The 14578-nt window shown below is 37.4% G+C and overlaps 1 protein-coding gene and 1 pseudogene across 2 annotated transcripts; both read right to left on the reverse strand.

The window, feature by feature from the left end:
* Positions 1-2876: 2876 nt before the first annotated feature.
* LOC113039304 (mitochondrial import inner membrane translocase subunit TIM44-like) lies at positions 2877-10955 on the reverse strand. 2 transcript variants are annotated; one of them, XM_026197139.1, is made up of 13 exons: positions 10865-10955; positions 10228-10335; positions 9976-10149; positions 9816-9896; positions 8404-8532; positions 8126-8262; positions 7933-8018; positions 7518-7610; positions 5358-5482; positions 5237-5287; positions 5059-5148; positions 4805-4915; positions 2877-3744 (listed from the first exon to the last, which is right to left on the reverse strand). In XM_026197139.1, the coding sequence occupies exons 1-13, from the start codon at positions 10892-10894 to the stop codon at positions 3625-3627; spliced, it is 1335 nt and encodes a 444-aa protein (XP_026052924.1). In that variant the 5' UTR covers positions 10895-10955; the 3' UTR covers positions 2877-3624. The 2 variants fall into 2 exon arrangements, with proteins under 2 accessions (XP_026052924.1, XP_026052923.1); XM_026197138.1 differs by having other exon boundaries at positions 9976-10335.
* Positions 10956-12260: 1305 nt separating this feature from the next.
* On the reverse strand, positions 12261-13870 carry LOC113040619 (uncharacterized; annotated as a pseudogene).
* Between the last annotated feature and the right edge of the window lie 708 nt (positions 13871-14578).

Consider the following 14578-nt stretch of genomic DNA (forward strand, 5'->3'; position numbering starts at 1 on the left):
GTGTTGCATATAGATTATTCTGGAAAACATCTGAAAGCCCCTCAGCAATCCCAAAATTGGATTAGATGACTCTAGAAACAGCCAGATCCAAGAAAACGACCGGAAGCAGGAAATTAGGCTTGAGTGTCTGGAAAACAAGCCTAATGGGGTGGCAAACCTCGCGGGAAATGGGTGTAGATGTGAGCACGCTCATTTCGGCCCGATATATATCTTCCCATACCCCCAGGGCAGTTACTTACGCCCTCTCAGGCATTTGTTTGCTCCGTAAAAGTGACAGCTAATCTATGGGCGTAAATCAGACGACTGGAGGTTGTGAAAACAGCTACAGAAGAGTCTTTCTCGGCCATCGCCCGCCTTATAATAAATAATTGACCTCATTTTTTTTATGACAAATCTCGAGTTTCTATTAAATCAAGCAAGATACATTGAGGCACTTGATGAACAAGTGTTTATCGACATGCAGAGGAACACTATGAAGATGAAGAGAGGATGTTTTGAGTATAAGAAGTGCTGTTTGGTCGTGCATGTTGAAATATTTCAATGCACCCAAAACTCAAATCAAATACTAGAATGCCTTCAAATTTGATTGTGTTTATTTAATGTTAGACTTATTTAATGGACTTTTTAGTTTAGAAATTTGTTGGCGCAATATGAAAATTCACAGGTTTTTTTGGGGGGGGTTGACTACCATTTGTATAACCACAGTATAACTACAAATACCAAAGTTAAACTATGGTTAGTTTGGCATAACCATGGTTAATTTGGGTTACAGTGGTTTTACTCAGGTTTACTATACAGTTTGGGTTTATTTGGAGTAAAACCATGGTTAATTTCTGTAAGGCCTTTTCTGTTAACAGCTCTCCCACAGCGCATTTGTGATTCACAATTAAACCACGTCCCCAAAAAAGTGATTCTTATGAGCCGACCCTTGCACAGCTATTGTGGTTATACACATGTGTGAATAGAGTAGGCTTCAGAAAATGCTTCATCTAAACTAACACAGTACAAGTTACAACACGATGAAGCTGTTACCTAACAAGGTATTTAATAGATACTTAAATTTTTTTAAATATTTAATTAAATTCTTATTAAAACACAAGCCAACATATTCTTACCTGTGAAAGGTTATCTAGTTTCTTTAGGTGGTTTTTACAACCAAATGCTGCGCAATGCTGTTGCATTTTTAAACTAATTTATTGTTGTGACGATATAAACTGCTCCAAGATGGCGGACATGTTAACGTATCCAGTATTTAATCATACAGGCAATATACAACATATTTTCAAACAAAATTTGTTTAAACATTGTTGGTCACAATATAAATACTATACATACTACATACCGCAAGAACAGTATGTAGTATTAGTCACAGTATACATAACGGTATACTAAACCAGTATTGAAACTCAGAATTGTCTTATATTTTATAATATCATCTCATGTTCTGAGGTGGGTTTTCTGTATTTTCTGCAAGCCTCCTCACTGTGATGGGTCATAACCACACGCAACCAGACCATCCATCTGCAGATGTAGGGAAACTTCAGAACGCGAAAGCGCACACCTCAGCGGTCTCCTCAAGCTGAGGAGATCCATCACCAAACATATGCGCTTGTCATGTGGACTTATGAATGGAGGAACAAATAGGAAGGCCTGTTTATGAGGCATCCTCCACATTTCCAGAGCCCAGGCAATAAATCTGTCCGTGTCAAAACGGCGCGCCCACGTTCATGGACGAGAGCTGCACGTTGGCGAGCATCTGCCCACAGAAACCTGAAGAGAACAAATGTCTGAAACACATTGCATAACAGCATTTTCTCACTCACTGTGTAGGTAAATGGCCAAATCCTGCCTGCAGTTCTGCAAAACTGGCGGCTGAACTGAATCAGCAGTTTTTAGGTTTAGGCTATACAGGAGGTAAGCCAGATGTACAAAAACGTACATTAGCAGAAACATTACGTTTCTTGTCACAAGTCTTAAAAACTAAAATTATAACCTGTTAAATTACAAGCTAATTGATTTGAAGTGGTTTTAACAGTCAAGCTACCATTTAATAACAGTGCAAACAACTAGCTAACTGCAATAATGCAACAAATAAAACTACTCAATTATAGTTAGCAAGTTTGAATTAGTTGCTATGTTAGCTAGTTTTTCTAGTAGCTTGTAGTCTGGTCAACTGCTTTAAACAAAAGGGTAGCTTAAATAGCAACAATTTAAAACTTAATGTAGTAGCTATAACGTCCTTGCAGTTAGCTAGTTCTTCTAATAGCTTGTAGTGTAGCTAGCTACTTTAAAATGAGTGGCACAACTAAATTGAGTGGCTTATCTTCACTGCACTTAGCTAGTTTTTGCTAGTGGTTTGTGGCATAACGAAGTGCTTTTTGTAAGCGTAGCTTAACTTAAAATGACTTTGAATTGACTCTTTGTCTTTTCAAATAGTTGATCTTTTCAAAAGCAGTTAGCTACACTACAAGCAAAAAGTTAGCTTAACGTTAAACTACTTTAAATTGAGTAGCTACTTCATGGCAGTAGCTTGTATATTTAACTACTCTTTTTAAAGGTTAGCTTAACCAGCTAATATTTAAATGTATTTAAGTAGAGTAGCTTGTATTTCATATTAAATCAGAGCACTATAGCCTTATGTGCCAAATTCAAATAAATTACACAAAATACTACTAAGAAAACTACGAAGAACTTCAAAAGAGTTAAAAGGTTAGGCAATGAGCTAACTTGCTCAGAATAGAATTCAAGCTTACATACTGTATATTGTAAAATTAATATTTTAAAACTATATGGATTAGCATTTCAAATACTGGGTATTTTAGGTCATCTTACCTTTTGGGAACATTGTGAATTGAGTGAAACTCATTAAATCATCATTTATGGTGAAGGGTGGGATATTTTTAATATAGATTACACGTTCTACATCAAACAGCAATTCGTTTTTATACAGCAGGAAAATTGAATTATATTCTATCATCTTATTGTCATTTTGAAGACGACTCGCAATTTTAGCCCCACATTAATGAGGCGTAAATGTATAAAAAAAAAACAACTGATGGCTTAATAAACAATCTGTTGAAACACTCCGAAAGAAGAAAACATTAAGGCCGATCTTAAAGATACAATCTGAAATTGATAAAACTACATAACCTGGACCAAATCTTTAATAAATAGACACATCAACCATTGTGGCAACAATTCCAAACTGTTTCTCAGTTTAAGACACCTGGGGAGGTTAAGTTATGTTCAGATTCAATCCAATAGAAAATTACGTACTTTTATTATAATAATAATTATTATTATTCCACATTGTTATTGACAGGTTGGAAGAATGGCACTTGATAACCAATCGATTTTACACATTCCTTTCCAACAGACAATACGCACAAACATAAACTAAGAGTCTCTTAGTCTTTCAGACGGATGGGGATTTGGTCCAATGGCGTTGAGTCCAACCGTCGGCCATTTTGGCTCACCGTGAACAACCCTGGGGTTCGTGGTAGAGCTCTGGAAGAGACCGCTAGGGGAGGAGTTATGTAAAACAAGCCGATGTTTGTGGCTCCGCCCCTAGCTGAGCCACACCCCCGATCCCTCCCCTCGTGTCCCCATTGAGGAAGCCATTGTTTACAGGATCTGTTCAGTGCTGGAAGCGGAGATGTCTAAGAGTCTCCAGGCGGCGTAAGGGTTCAACTCGTCCTGATCTCGACACAATGCCCAAACGTACATCATCCTAATAACCTTTTCCTGTGGAATGCACAAATGCAAATATGTGAGAATTTCATGAAAACATAGATTTTTACACAATTATTCGTATTATATTTTAATAAAAAGAAAAATCGCATTAGAATTAAAAAAATAAATAAAAATCATAATTTAGATTACTCTCAATATAGATATTTAATCACTGTAGTACAATCACTTATTGTTACATTTAATTATTTGATTAACATTAATATTTTTTTTTTTTCAAATTAGTCGGTAAATATTAATAATATAATAAATTTAATATAATTTTCAAAAATACAATTCATATTAAAGAAATAATTCATATATTCATATAGTAATTGTGGACGTTTTTTAAACATATTTATCCATAATAAAAATTATATAAATAAATTATATAATTCTTAATGGTTCTATAGTTTTTTCTAGGTAAAATATTTTTTTCTTTAAATTTTTGTGGGGGTGAATTATGAGATGTTAATAATATTATTATTTCCATAATAATAATAATATTACCATGTAAAGTAAATACAATTATTTATTTCTTTTTATTTAAAATATTTCAATATTTTTCTATGTTTTCAAGTTATTTTTTTAAATATTTTTTAAATATTTAAATTTAAAAACAATATCAATTAAGATTAAATTCACATTTAATATATAGACATGTTTAATTGAATATTTAATAGATAGATTATATAGATAAGATAGATTCAGCCAACAGCTAATGAGAATCAGACATTTTGCAGGAGAATCTTTATATAGAAACTAGAAATGAACTTTTAAATGTTGAGATTTATTCAAACACATGACAGCTACTTCAGCCGTGTGAAATAAAACAGCGTTTCTAACATCCACGACCGTCTGAACTCAGCGACTCGAGGGCACTGGGCGGCGGAAATTAACAACAAACTCCTCACGCAGAAATATCCCTGATGTGTCGTTACAGTTGGCCTTTGAGCAGATTTATATTTGGTGATTTCCGCAAACTGCCCAGCCACGGCGGCTCCAGAGGTGAATCACGCCACTGATTCACTAGCGCTAACGGCTAACGTCATCGCTAATGCCAGCGCTCACTCACCGGGTCGCCCTCCACCACTTCACCCTTCATGTTACGGATGACCATCACCAGCTGAGCCTGGAAGGTGATGATGAGGACGGGACCTTGCTCCATCATTTTCCCCATCGCCAACTACAGCGAAAAAACACAACCGAAACGAGTTACTCTGATATCCCATTATTCTGCATTATACGTGCATCAGGACGCTCTGATGGAGTTACTGGGCCATTAGCGCGCAGCAAATGGATGTTACGCCTCTTTCTGATGGTTCTTACGTCAATGTTATCGATGTCCAGGATCTTGGAGTGGAACTGGAGACCCATGGCTTTGGCCTGCTGGATGGGGTGAGCCAGCTGACTGTACGTCTGCAAGCAGAACCAGTGAAAACCAGCGTTAGACCGTCAACTTTACACCAGAATCTGTGACAGCAGAGGTGGATTGTGGGACACTCACCGCCTCGTAGCACCAGTCCTTCAGGACGTCCAGCTCTCCCTGGATCATGGCCTGCAAACAAAGCGCATGTTCAGCTTTTGGGGGTTCAAGAGCAAGGCATGCTGGGAGTTGGGCGTCTCACCTCCAGGATGTTGGGAATGATGTCCCGCTCGCACTGCTTCAGGAACGAGTCCTTGTCGAAGTTCGGATCCACCTTCAGGATCTCGGTCAGAACCTCAGACATCTCGGTTTTAGAGAACAAGCCGCCTGAGAAGAGCAGAAAACACTTACGAGGATTCATCTGACCTATACATTTACTATCCATCCATGTATTATCTATCTATCTATCATCCATCTATCTATCATCTATCCATCCATCCATCCATCCATCATTCATCTATTTACTATATATCTATCCATCCATTTATCTATCTATCCATCATCTATCTATCTATTATCTATGTATCTATCTATTTACAATCCATCCATCTATCCATCTACCATCTATCTATCTATCCATCTATCCATCCATCCATCTACTATCTATCTATCCATCTACTATCCATCCATCTATATATCTATCTATCCATTTACTATCCATCCATATATTATCTATCAATCTATCTATTTGTCTATCCATCTATCTATCTAGCCATCTATCCATCCATCCATTTACTATCCATCCATCTATACATTTACTATCCATCCATCCATGTATTATCTATCAATCTATCTATTTGTCTATCTATCTATCCATCCATCCATCCATCCATCCACTATCTATCCATTTACTATCCATCCATCCATCTATCTATCTGTCTGTCTATCCATCCATCCATCTATCTATCTACTATCTATTTATCTACCCATTTACTATCCATCCATCCATCTATCTATCCATTTACTATCCATCATCCATTTATTATCTATCAATCTATCTATTTGTCTATCCATCTATCTATCTAGCCATCCATCCATCCATCCATTTACTATCTATCCATTTACTATCCATCCATCCATCTATACATTTACTATCCATCCATCCATGTATTATCTATCAATCTATCTATTTGTCTATCCATTGATCGATCGATCTATCTATCTATCTATCTATCTATCTATCTATCTATCTATCTGTCTATCCATCCATCCATTGACTATCTATCCATTTACTATCCATCCGTCCATGTATTATCTATCTATCAATCTATCTATTTATTTATCTATCCATCCATCTATCATCTATCCATTCATCCATCCATCCATTTACTATCCATCCATCCATCTATACATCCATCCATTTATCTATCTATCCATCATCCATCTATATATTATCTATCTATCTATCTATCTATCCATTTACTATACATCCGTCCATCCATCCATCTATCTACTATCTATCTATCTATCTATCTATCTATCTATCTATCTATCTATCTATCTATCCATCTAACCATCCATCAATTTACTATCTATCTATCTATCCATTCATCCATCTATCCATCCATTCATCCATCTATCCATCCATTTACTATCTATCTATACATCCATCCATTTATCTATCTGTCCATCAATCTATTATCTATTTATCTATCCATCTACTATCCATCTATCCATCCATCCATCCGTCCATCTATCATCTATCCATCCATCCATCCGTCCATCTATCATCCATCCATCCGTCCATCTATCATCCATCCATCCACCCGTCCATCTATCATCCATCCATCCATCCATCCATCCATCCTTCCACCCATCCATCCTTCCACCCATCCTTCCACCCATCCATCCTTCCACCTAGGGCTGCACGATTATGACAAAAATCATAATTGTCGATTATTCCCTTGAAATTGTAATTGCGATTATATATTACGATTAGCACAATTTAGATTTAATAATTTTTTTAATAGCTTTATGCCATTGTTTGAAGCCACTGCATGCCATATTGTTATATCAAAATAAACCAGCGGAAAACACTCTTCCTGAAAAACTTTTTTTTAAGCCTCAAATATCATATATTTTTGTGTGTAATTGTGCCTTTAAACGATTACATAATTGTGTCATCTGTAATTGTAATTGCGATTAAAAATTCGATTAATTGTGCAGCCCTACTTCCACCCATCCGTCCATCCCCCCATCCGTCCATCCACCCATCCATCCATCCATCCATCCACCCATCCGTCCATCCGTCCATCCGTCCATCCGTCCATCCATCCATCCACCCATCCGTCCACCCACCCATCCATCCATCCACCCATCCATCCATCAGTAGGGTTAAGCAGAGATGCCGTGGTGTTGTTACCGATGATGTCAGTCATCTTGTCAGTGACGGCGCGGGACGCTCTGATGAAGGCGTTGTCGCTCTCGTCGTACTTCATCTTCATCTCGAAGAACCCTGGGAGGAGGACAGCACATGAACATGAGTCGGGATGATTACATGACACATACTTTCACTATTTCTCTCAGTACAACAGTCTGACACTAAATCATGCTTCGGGCAACACGCAGCCCTTCCCATGAGAAAGCCTTCGATCGTGAAGGGAAAACAGTCTCGGCTGCTCGTTACTGCGTCTCATTATCACTGCGCTCAACGAGCCTCTGACTGATGCAGTGAACTCAACACAACTAACACCCAGAGCCGCTCCTGAAACATCCAGCAGATCCCTGCAGCACGGCGCCATCTGTTGATCACACATCAGCATTTCAGTCCCACTCACTGTTAAAAACAGCATTGTTGTCCTTGAAGTCCTTCCACTGCTGATACCACTTAGAGTCCTTGTGCAGCACCACACCCATCGCCTCCCTTTGAGAGAGAAAAACACCTTAAAACAATCCTGGAATATGCAACAATACACTTTCTTCCTAACATAAATATATGGTGATGATATCAGCCCCTGAGATGCGACCTACTCGTTGGCCTCAAAGACTTTGTCTTCTGCGCCTCCTGCCTTGGAGGAGAAATCGCTCCTCTTCCTCAGTCTGGTGGGCGGCCGGTACGGGCCCATCTGTCCGAAGTCACCGATCTCTTTCTTGACGCTCTCCACACCCTGAAGACGACAAGAGTTGAAACGATTAAGCCATTCAGGTCATTCTTACGCCACTTACACGCAAGAAAAAGCCACGTAATTCATAGCCTATAACGTAATGAGCATTTCTGTGATGTGAAGACTCAACAACATGATACAGACCTGTGAAATCGCCCGAAACGCTCCGGTCTTTCCCAGTTTTTCTCCCCCTTTAGACACCGTCTCCGCCGACTGTTCCATGCCTTCTTTGATTTTCTTTCCGATGTCCGAGCGGCCGACCTCTTCCAGACCCTGAGGAGAAACGCATGGAATTAGCATGAATCAGCTCCTAAAATATTTTACAAATGTATTGCAAATATAAAGCTTTGCAGAATGTTTAAATAACACAACATGCATTGAATAAAACAACTCTGAGCGGTCGTGCAAATCACTTCAGTTAAATCCAAATGAATAGGGTAAAAAATCAACCAAAAAATATCACCATTACTTCCTAGTTGAATGATTAGATTAATAAGAATTGCAACTTTTATTTTGTTAATACAATTTTTCTAAAATATTTAGTTTAGATATACAAATGAGAGATTATCGAAGTAGATACAACACTAATTTGCAAACATTTCCAGAGCAGAAATATGCAAAGCTAGGCTCGAAATTATTGCGTCACTTTGTTGACATATTAGAGTCAAAGGTTTTTACAGAAGGAATTTCGGATATATATATTTTTTTCACTCCAAAAATAAAAAAAAAACTGTTAATAGACGGGAAAAAAATCATGTTTTTTGGAACACAATTTTGTAAATAAAAACAGGTGATTGATATTTATTTATAAAACTAAAACAGCAAAAATTTTCAGGATACAAATGGGAATAAAACTGTAAAACTTGGTGCATGTAAGTGCTGCTGAAGTTGAGAAAAAACTCATTTAGTGGAAGTCACCTTTCAAGATAATATATTGTAATTGAAATCTAAAGAGACGAATAGTGCAGCAATAAACCATGCAAATGATATATGAACAAACCCCACAGTAAAAACCTTCAGGATATAGATGGGTATAAAACTGTAAAATTTGGGGCTTGTACGTGCTGCCGAAGTTGAGAAAAAACTTGTTTTGAAGAAGTCTCCTTTCAAGACTTCTATTGTAATTGAGGAATAAAGTGCAATAATAAATCCACGCAAACAATAAATAATGAAACCCTCATTAAAGATCTTCAGGATATAGATAGGAATAAAACTGTCAAATGTGGTGCTTGTAAGTGCCACCGAAATGTCGAAAAAATTCAATTTGCCACTGAATTAAAAAAACAAAAAAAACAACGGTTTTGATTTAAATATTAAATGTGTTTTCCACATAAAGTCAAAACTAAATCCAACAGTTTATTGTGCAACATAATCCTTCGCAGAACATGACAATAATGCGGTGCAAATATTCTGGAAAAACATAACGTTCAGCACTTATGCAAATCGCTGCACATTTAATGAATACATAAATATAAATGTGCTCTGAAATGAGAAAAATTGCATGTCAAGATTTGCTGGAACGGCCAAAAAAAAAACCCAGCTTTAATTACACTCACCTCCTTCACCGTCTCTGATATCGTCCCGAGTGTTTTCTTCAACACGTCAGAAGTTTTAACTGTTTCGGACTCGATGGTTTTCTGGAAGACACCCACAAAAAACACCATTTTAAATTAGAGAGACGCCATGTCTGGCTAGTTTAGAATCACGAAATCGTACATATTTCCTCCGGGCTTGCTTGAGGGCTTCCGACTCCTCTAGTTTTTTGGCCTCCTCGCGAAACTTCTTGATGTTCTCCTTCATCTCCTTGTTCTTGCTCAGTTCCTGCTTGAGATTGTCCATAAACTCTCCGAGAAAGCCTCTGCGACCGCCACCGGAGGACATAAACCTCGCCTGCGGATGACTTACGTGTGAAAATAATGCTTTAAATCCACTATTTCCCCCCCAAAACAAATAATGTGTGACCCTCACCTGCGCCGTGGCAGCCGCCGGGCCACATATCCTGTACACATGAGCTCTGTCGTATAAAGACGCATACTGACGAGCAACTAAAAGTGCAGAACTTCTCCTGACACACAGCTGAGGAGAAAAACATGCATCATAATACAGTTTTTACAGAATTATGAATGAAAAAACACCATCTAGTGACAGTTTTGCCATAGATAAACATGCTCAGGAATTTATGTCACTGTCAAACAAGACTTTATACATAAATTACTTATATATCATAAAACTTTGATGCTTTTCCAAAATATACCATGGTATTCCCATGGTGCACGTCCATAAAGCATGGTAAAACCATGGTACTTTATGGTTAAGAGGTCTAAACACAATCAATTCCTGTCTTTTTTGTGATTTGTACATACGTAATCTGATTTAAGAGCTTCGTTTGTTATGTTATTACAATATGTAATGTTACATCAAGGCCAGAATCATGTTTCATAAGCATGACTGATCCATCTATTCACATTGCAGCGTTATAAACGCGCGGTTCTGTTGAACCAATCGCACGCTCGTGCTGCTTTAATCGCGGGCGTCGCGTTTATCATACCAATGTCGATCGCGTTGTTAAAGAGCGCTTAATAATCGGTTTAAATGAGAAACTCACCTGGTAACACTGACACAAGGAGGCCGCCATCTTGGAACCGCTGCGAGTGACCCGTTTGGCTGGTGACCTTGTGACGCAATTCCGGGGGAGGAGCGACGTCTCTGGGCAGCCAATGAATAGACTCGTGTTCTCTGACGTGTCGCTTGGTATGTCTTTTATATATTGTATGGAATCTATCTATCTATCTATCTATCTATCTATCTATCTATCTATCTATCTATCTATCTATCTATCTATCTATCTATCTATCCACACACACACACACACACATATACATATTTAAAATACAAAAAAGTGTAAACATATTCCTTGCTGACATATGCCGAAGATTTTATTTTGTAAAAAAATGTTCCTTACAGTAACACAATAGACATTTTGCTTTGAGTTGATGTTTTTCATTTCTGTGTCAACTTTACAATTTTTAAAGCAAAACATAATTATAAGGAACATATTAATTATGTTTAACATGGATATTAAGCTTAGACTAAAAGTATCACAAAAATATATAAAAACAATAATAATAGAGAACAATAAATCACCATAAAACATGCAGACAGTCCTAATGTTGAATCAATCAATGATATGAAGCACTACCCGACCCACATCTGGCCCACATGAATTTCACATTGATCTGGGCCAAAACTATGTTGCTAAAAACTAAAACTAAACTAAAACACAACAGCCAACCAGATGTCAACTAACCCATAACACGTCACAGGTATATATTTCATCTGTAAATATTAGAAAGTCATGCAAATATATCAATTTTACTGTCAGGGGTATCTTTGACAGTCAATCTTTTTAAATGCTCAGGTTATGCATTGAGGAAACTACAATGTCTCAAATGCATTAAACAGCACAAACATTTGCTGTTTGTCATGGTGGATTTATTTGATCCATAATCGACATTAAGGGCTGCTTAAGAATAAGCATGCACATAAAATTATCCTGACTCATTGAATCTGGATAGAATTAGTGAGATCGTGTGAACTTAAATCGTTGTTTATGAATCCGATGTAGTCCCAATAGATTTCTTAGGATATTTCAAGTAAGGTTTTGACTTTAAGCTCCGCTTAGCATCTTTTATGAAACACCCCTAGGGTTAAAAATCAAACTCATCGGCTGAGTTTTTAGCGTGGTTATTGGTCAATATTCATCGTTGAGTTATTTCTGAATTCATTTTGATTTTCACGATGGTTGTTGCTGCCTCCATGCGCCGTGTTGCGGATGCATTGCTCCATGTGGCGGAGATGGATGCATTGGTATAGATGGAGGATAAAACATGTTATTTTGTTGCATTTTTTAGTCTCAGTCACACTAATTTTTCCATCTCTCGTCGAATCTCCTCATTTATGGCGTTCTTCTCCTTTGGTCTCTTCTGTTCCTCAAATAGTTTCTTAAGATGTTGTTTGATCATCCAAATCTTCTTTTGAGTTGCTACTTTTACCTGTGCAATGGCCTTTTGGGCGTTGAGTTTGAATATTGTGCTGCTTTAATTGAGAGGGACCTTCGTCTGAAGCATCAATGGAATACTTTTGCGCAACAAAGAGTTTTACCGAGATAGCAGCAGAATTATGGAGTTCATTTTGTGGTGGTTTTCCAACGAATACACAATGGCTGAATCGTCGCTGATTTGTCGGTTTGTGATTGTTAGTGTTTAGTGGTTGAGCTCGAAGTTCGTCGCATTCATCCGGGGCGGACGAAAAATTGAGATTCATGTTTTTGGATGTCACAAGTTGAGAGCTTCCACTGCGGTCTAGACACTGCTTCGACTGTCGCGCCATTGACTTCCTTTGTCAGTAGCTGGTTCTTTGTGCAAATATGTCGTAGTTGATCTTGATTGGTTGTATTTTCACCATCTGTTGGTGTTCGTAGATTCATCGACTTTGATTCTTCCATATTGGATTCTGTAGCAGCTGGCAAGTTAATTTTGATACTGTAATGCAAGCTTAATTGCTGAGATGATGGAGGACCATTGTTTCGACCTAGCGACGTCAAATTGTATGTTTCGGTAGGAAGTATGATGTTGGATTCATTGATAAAGTATGGCCCACGAACTTGCTTTACTTCTTCCTCGACGTCTAAAGATAGCAAACCAACCATTCTGCTCGATTTTAGAGCTTTGTGGTATGCTTGATCTTGTAGCGGCTTGTCGCACAATCTCTCTTGCACCAAAACTGCAAAAATTCTTGCGATATCCAATAATGTATTGGCGTCTGTTGACTTTAAACAGCCAATGTTGCAACTGTTCATACATTCTCCATGCATTTTGACCATTTAGGCTAAGTATTTTCCAATGTGGCTGTCGCTGTTAGCCATTAGCTTAGCGTGCACATCTCTAATCCGTTTAAGGAGAATTAAGCACATGGTATTTAGCATTTCTTCGGCCCGTGACCATTTTGAATGTCAGACTGACCCATCAATCATGACCAGCCTGTGAAATGATCTCAGATGCCTTGGAAAGATTTGCGAATCCTTGATCCACATGCTCTGCTCCACCATCTGCCATTGATTACACAAAAACACAGGCGTTCATATGTGAATATGTGCTCTCGTGTGACATGCTCAAGCCATTCCATTCAATATGAACTGAGTGTGAGCTTCTGAATGCTGAAATACAAAGTGAAGTCTATTTTAACATTAATTGTGATATTTGCCAAACTAACAGAATATAGCCTATTCTATAAACGTTTTGCTAAAAAATTTTTTTACATTTTGCAAACACGTTTTTAAAACATTATTTCGGAATGTTTTCTGAACGTTCTGAAACGAGTAGTAACATTTAAAATTATCAGACATTTAAAAAATCAACTGAGATGTTTGAGAAACCTTTCTGTCAACATCATTCCGTGTACAATGCATCCATAAAATGTTTGTACTAACGTTTTGAGAACATTATTACTAGTGGCGTTCATTATTACTAGTGGACTGATTATCAAACATAAAGAGGTTTCGCTGTTTTATATCTAAAACATTTAGTGACACATGGGTGTTTTAAAGACTGAATGTTTGTCTTTTTTTGCTCTCTCTTGCAATGCGGAAGAAGGTAAAAAAAGAAGAAGAAAAAAAAGGACTTCTGTAGGACAGATGACCAGAGGATGGCAGTAAAACTGACTAGGAAAAGTTTTGAATAGAACTACCTGTTGATCTTGTGAATTTTCCTTTACGTTGTTTAGCATACATTTTATAGACTCGTTGTTGTTTACTTGTCCGTTTTTAATTTTATTTTTTATTTGAATTATTGTGGGCTTTCATACTGCATATACACTCCACGTTCTACTGCAATTAGTTAAGGCTACATTTTGCTAAATAAAAAAATATATTAACATGAGAAAATAAAAGTGATTTTATTATTTATATTTGAAACAATACGTTTTTCTTTGTTCTCAAACTATATAACATTACGATTTAACACTAAGAAGTTTATATAATTAATAAAAAAATACTGTTCGTATATCAATCGACATTGAATCTATATTGGAATATTTAATTTTGTTTGTAAATTTAATAAAAAAAAAGAAAAAAAATAGAAATTAAAAATGTGTACTTTTATTATGTAATAAACCGCCAAATGTCGCGAGATTACAGAAGGAGCCAAGCATGTGCGATAACGAGAGCAGGGTTTCGCGCGCTGAGCATAAGCTCCGGCGACGCTCGTGAGTGACGCGCGGCTCGACCAATCAGCAAGCGGCTCAGAACTCCGCTCGGCCAATC

The sequence above is a fragment of the Carassius auratus genome, chromosome 22, assembly GCF_003368295.1.
Source record: "Carassius auratus strain Wakin chromosome 22, ASM336829v1, whole genome shotgun sequence".
Classification (NCBI taxonomy): Eukaryota; Metazoa; Chordata; class Actinopteri; order Cypriniformes; family Cyprinidae; genus Carassius; species Carassius auratus.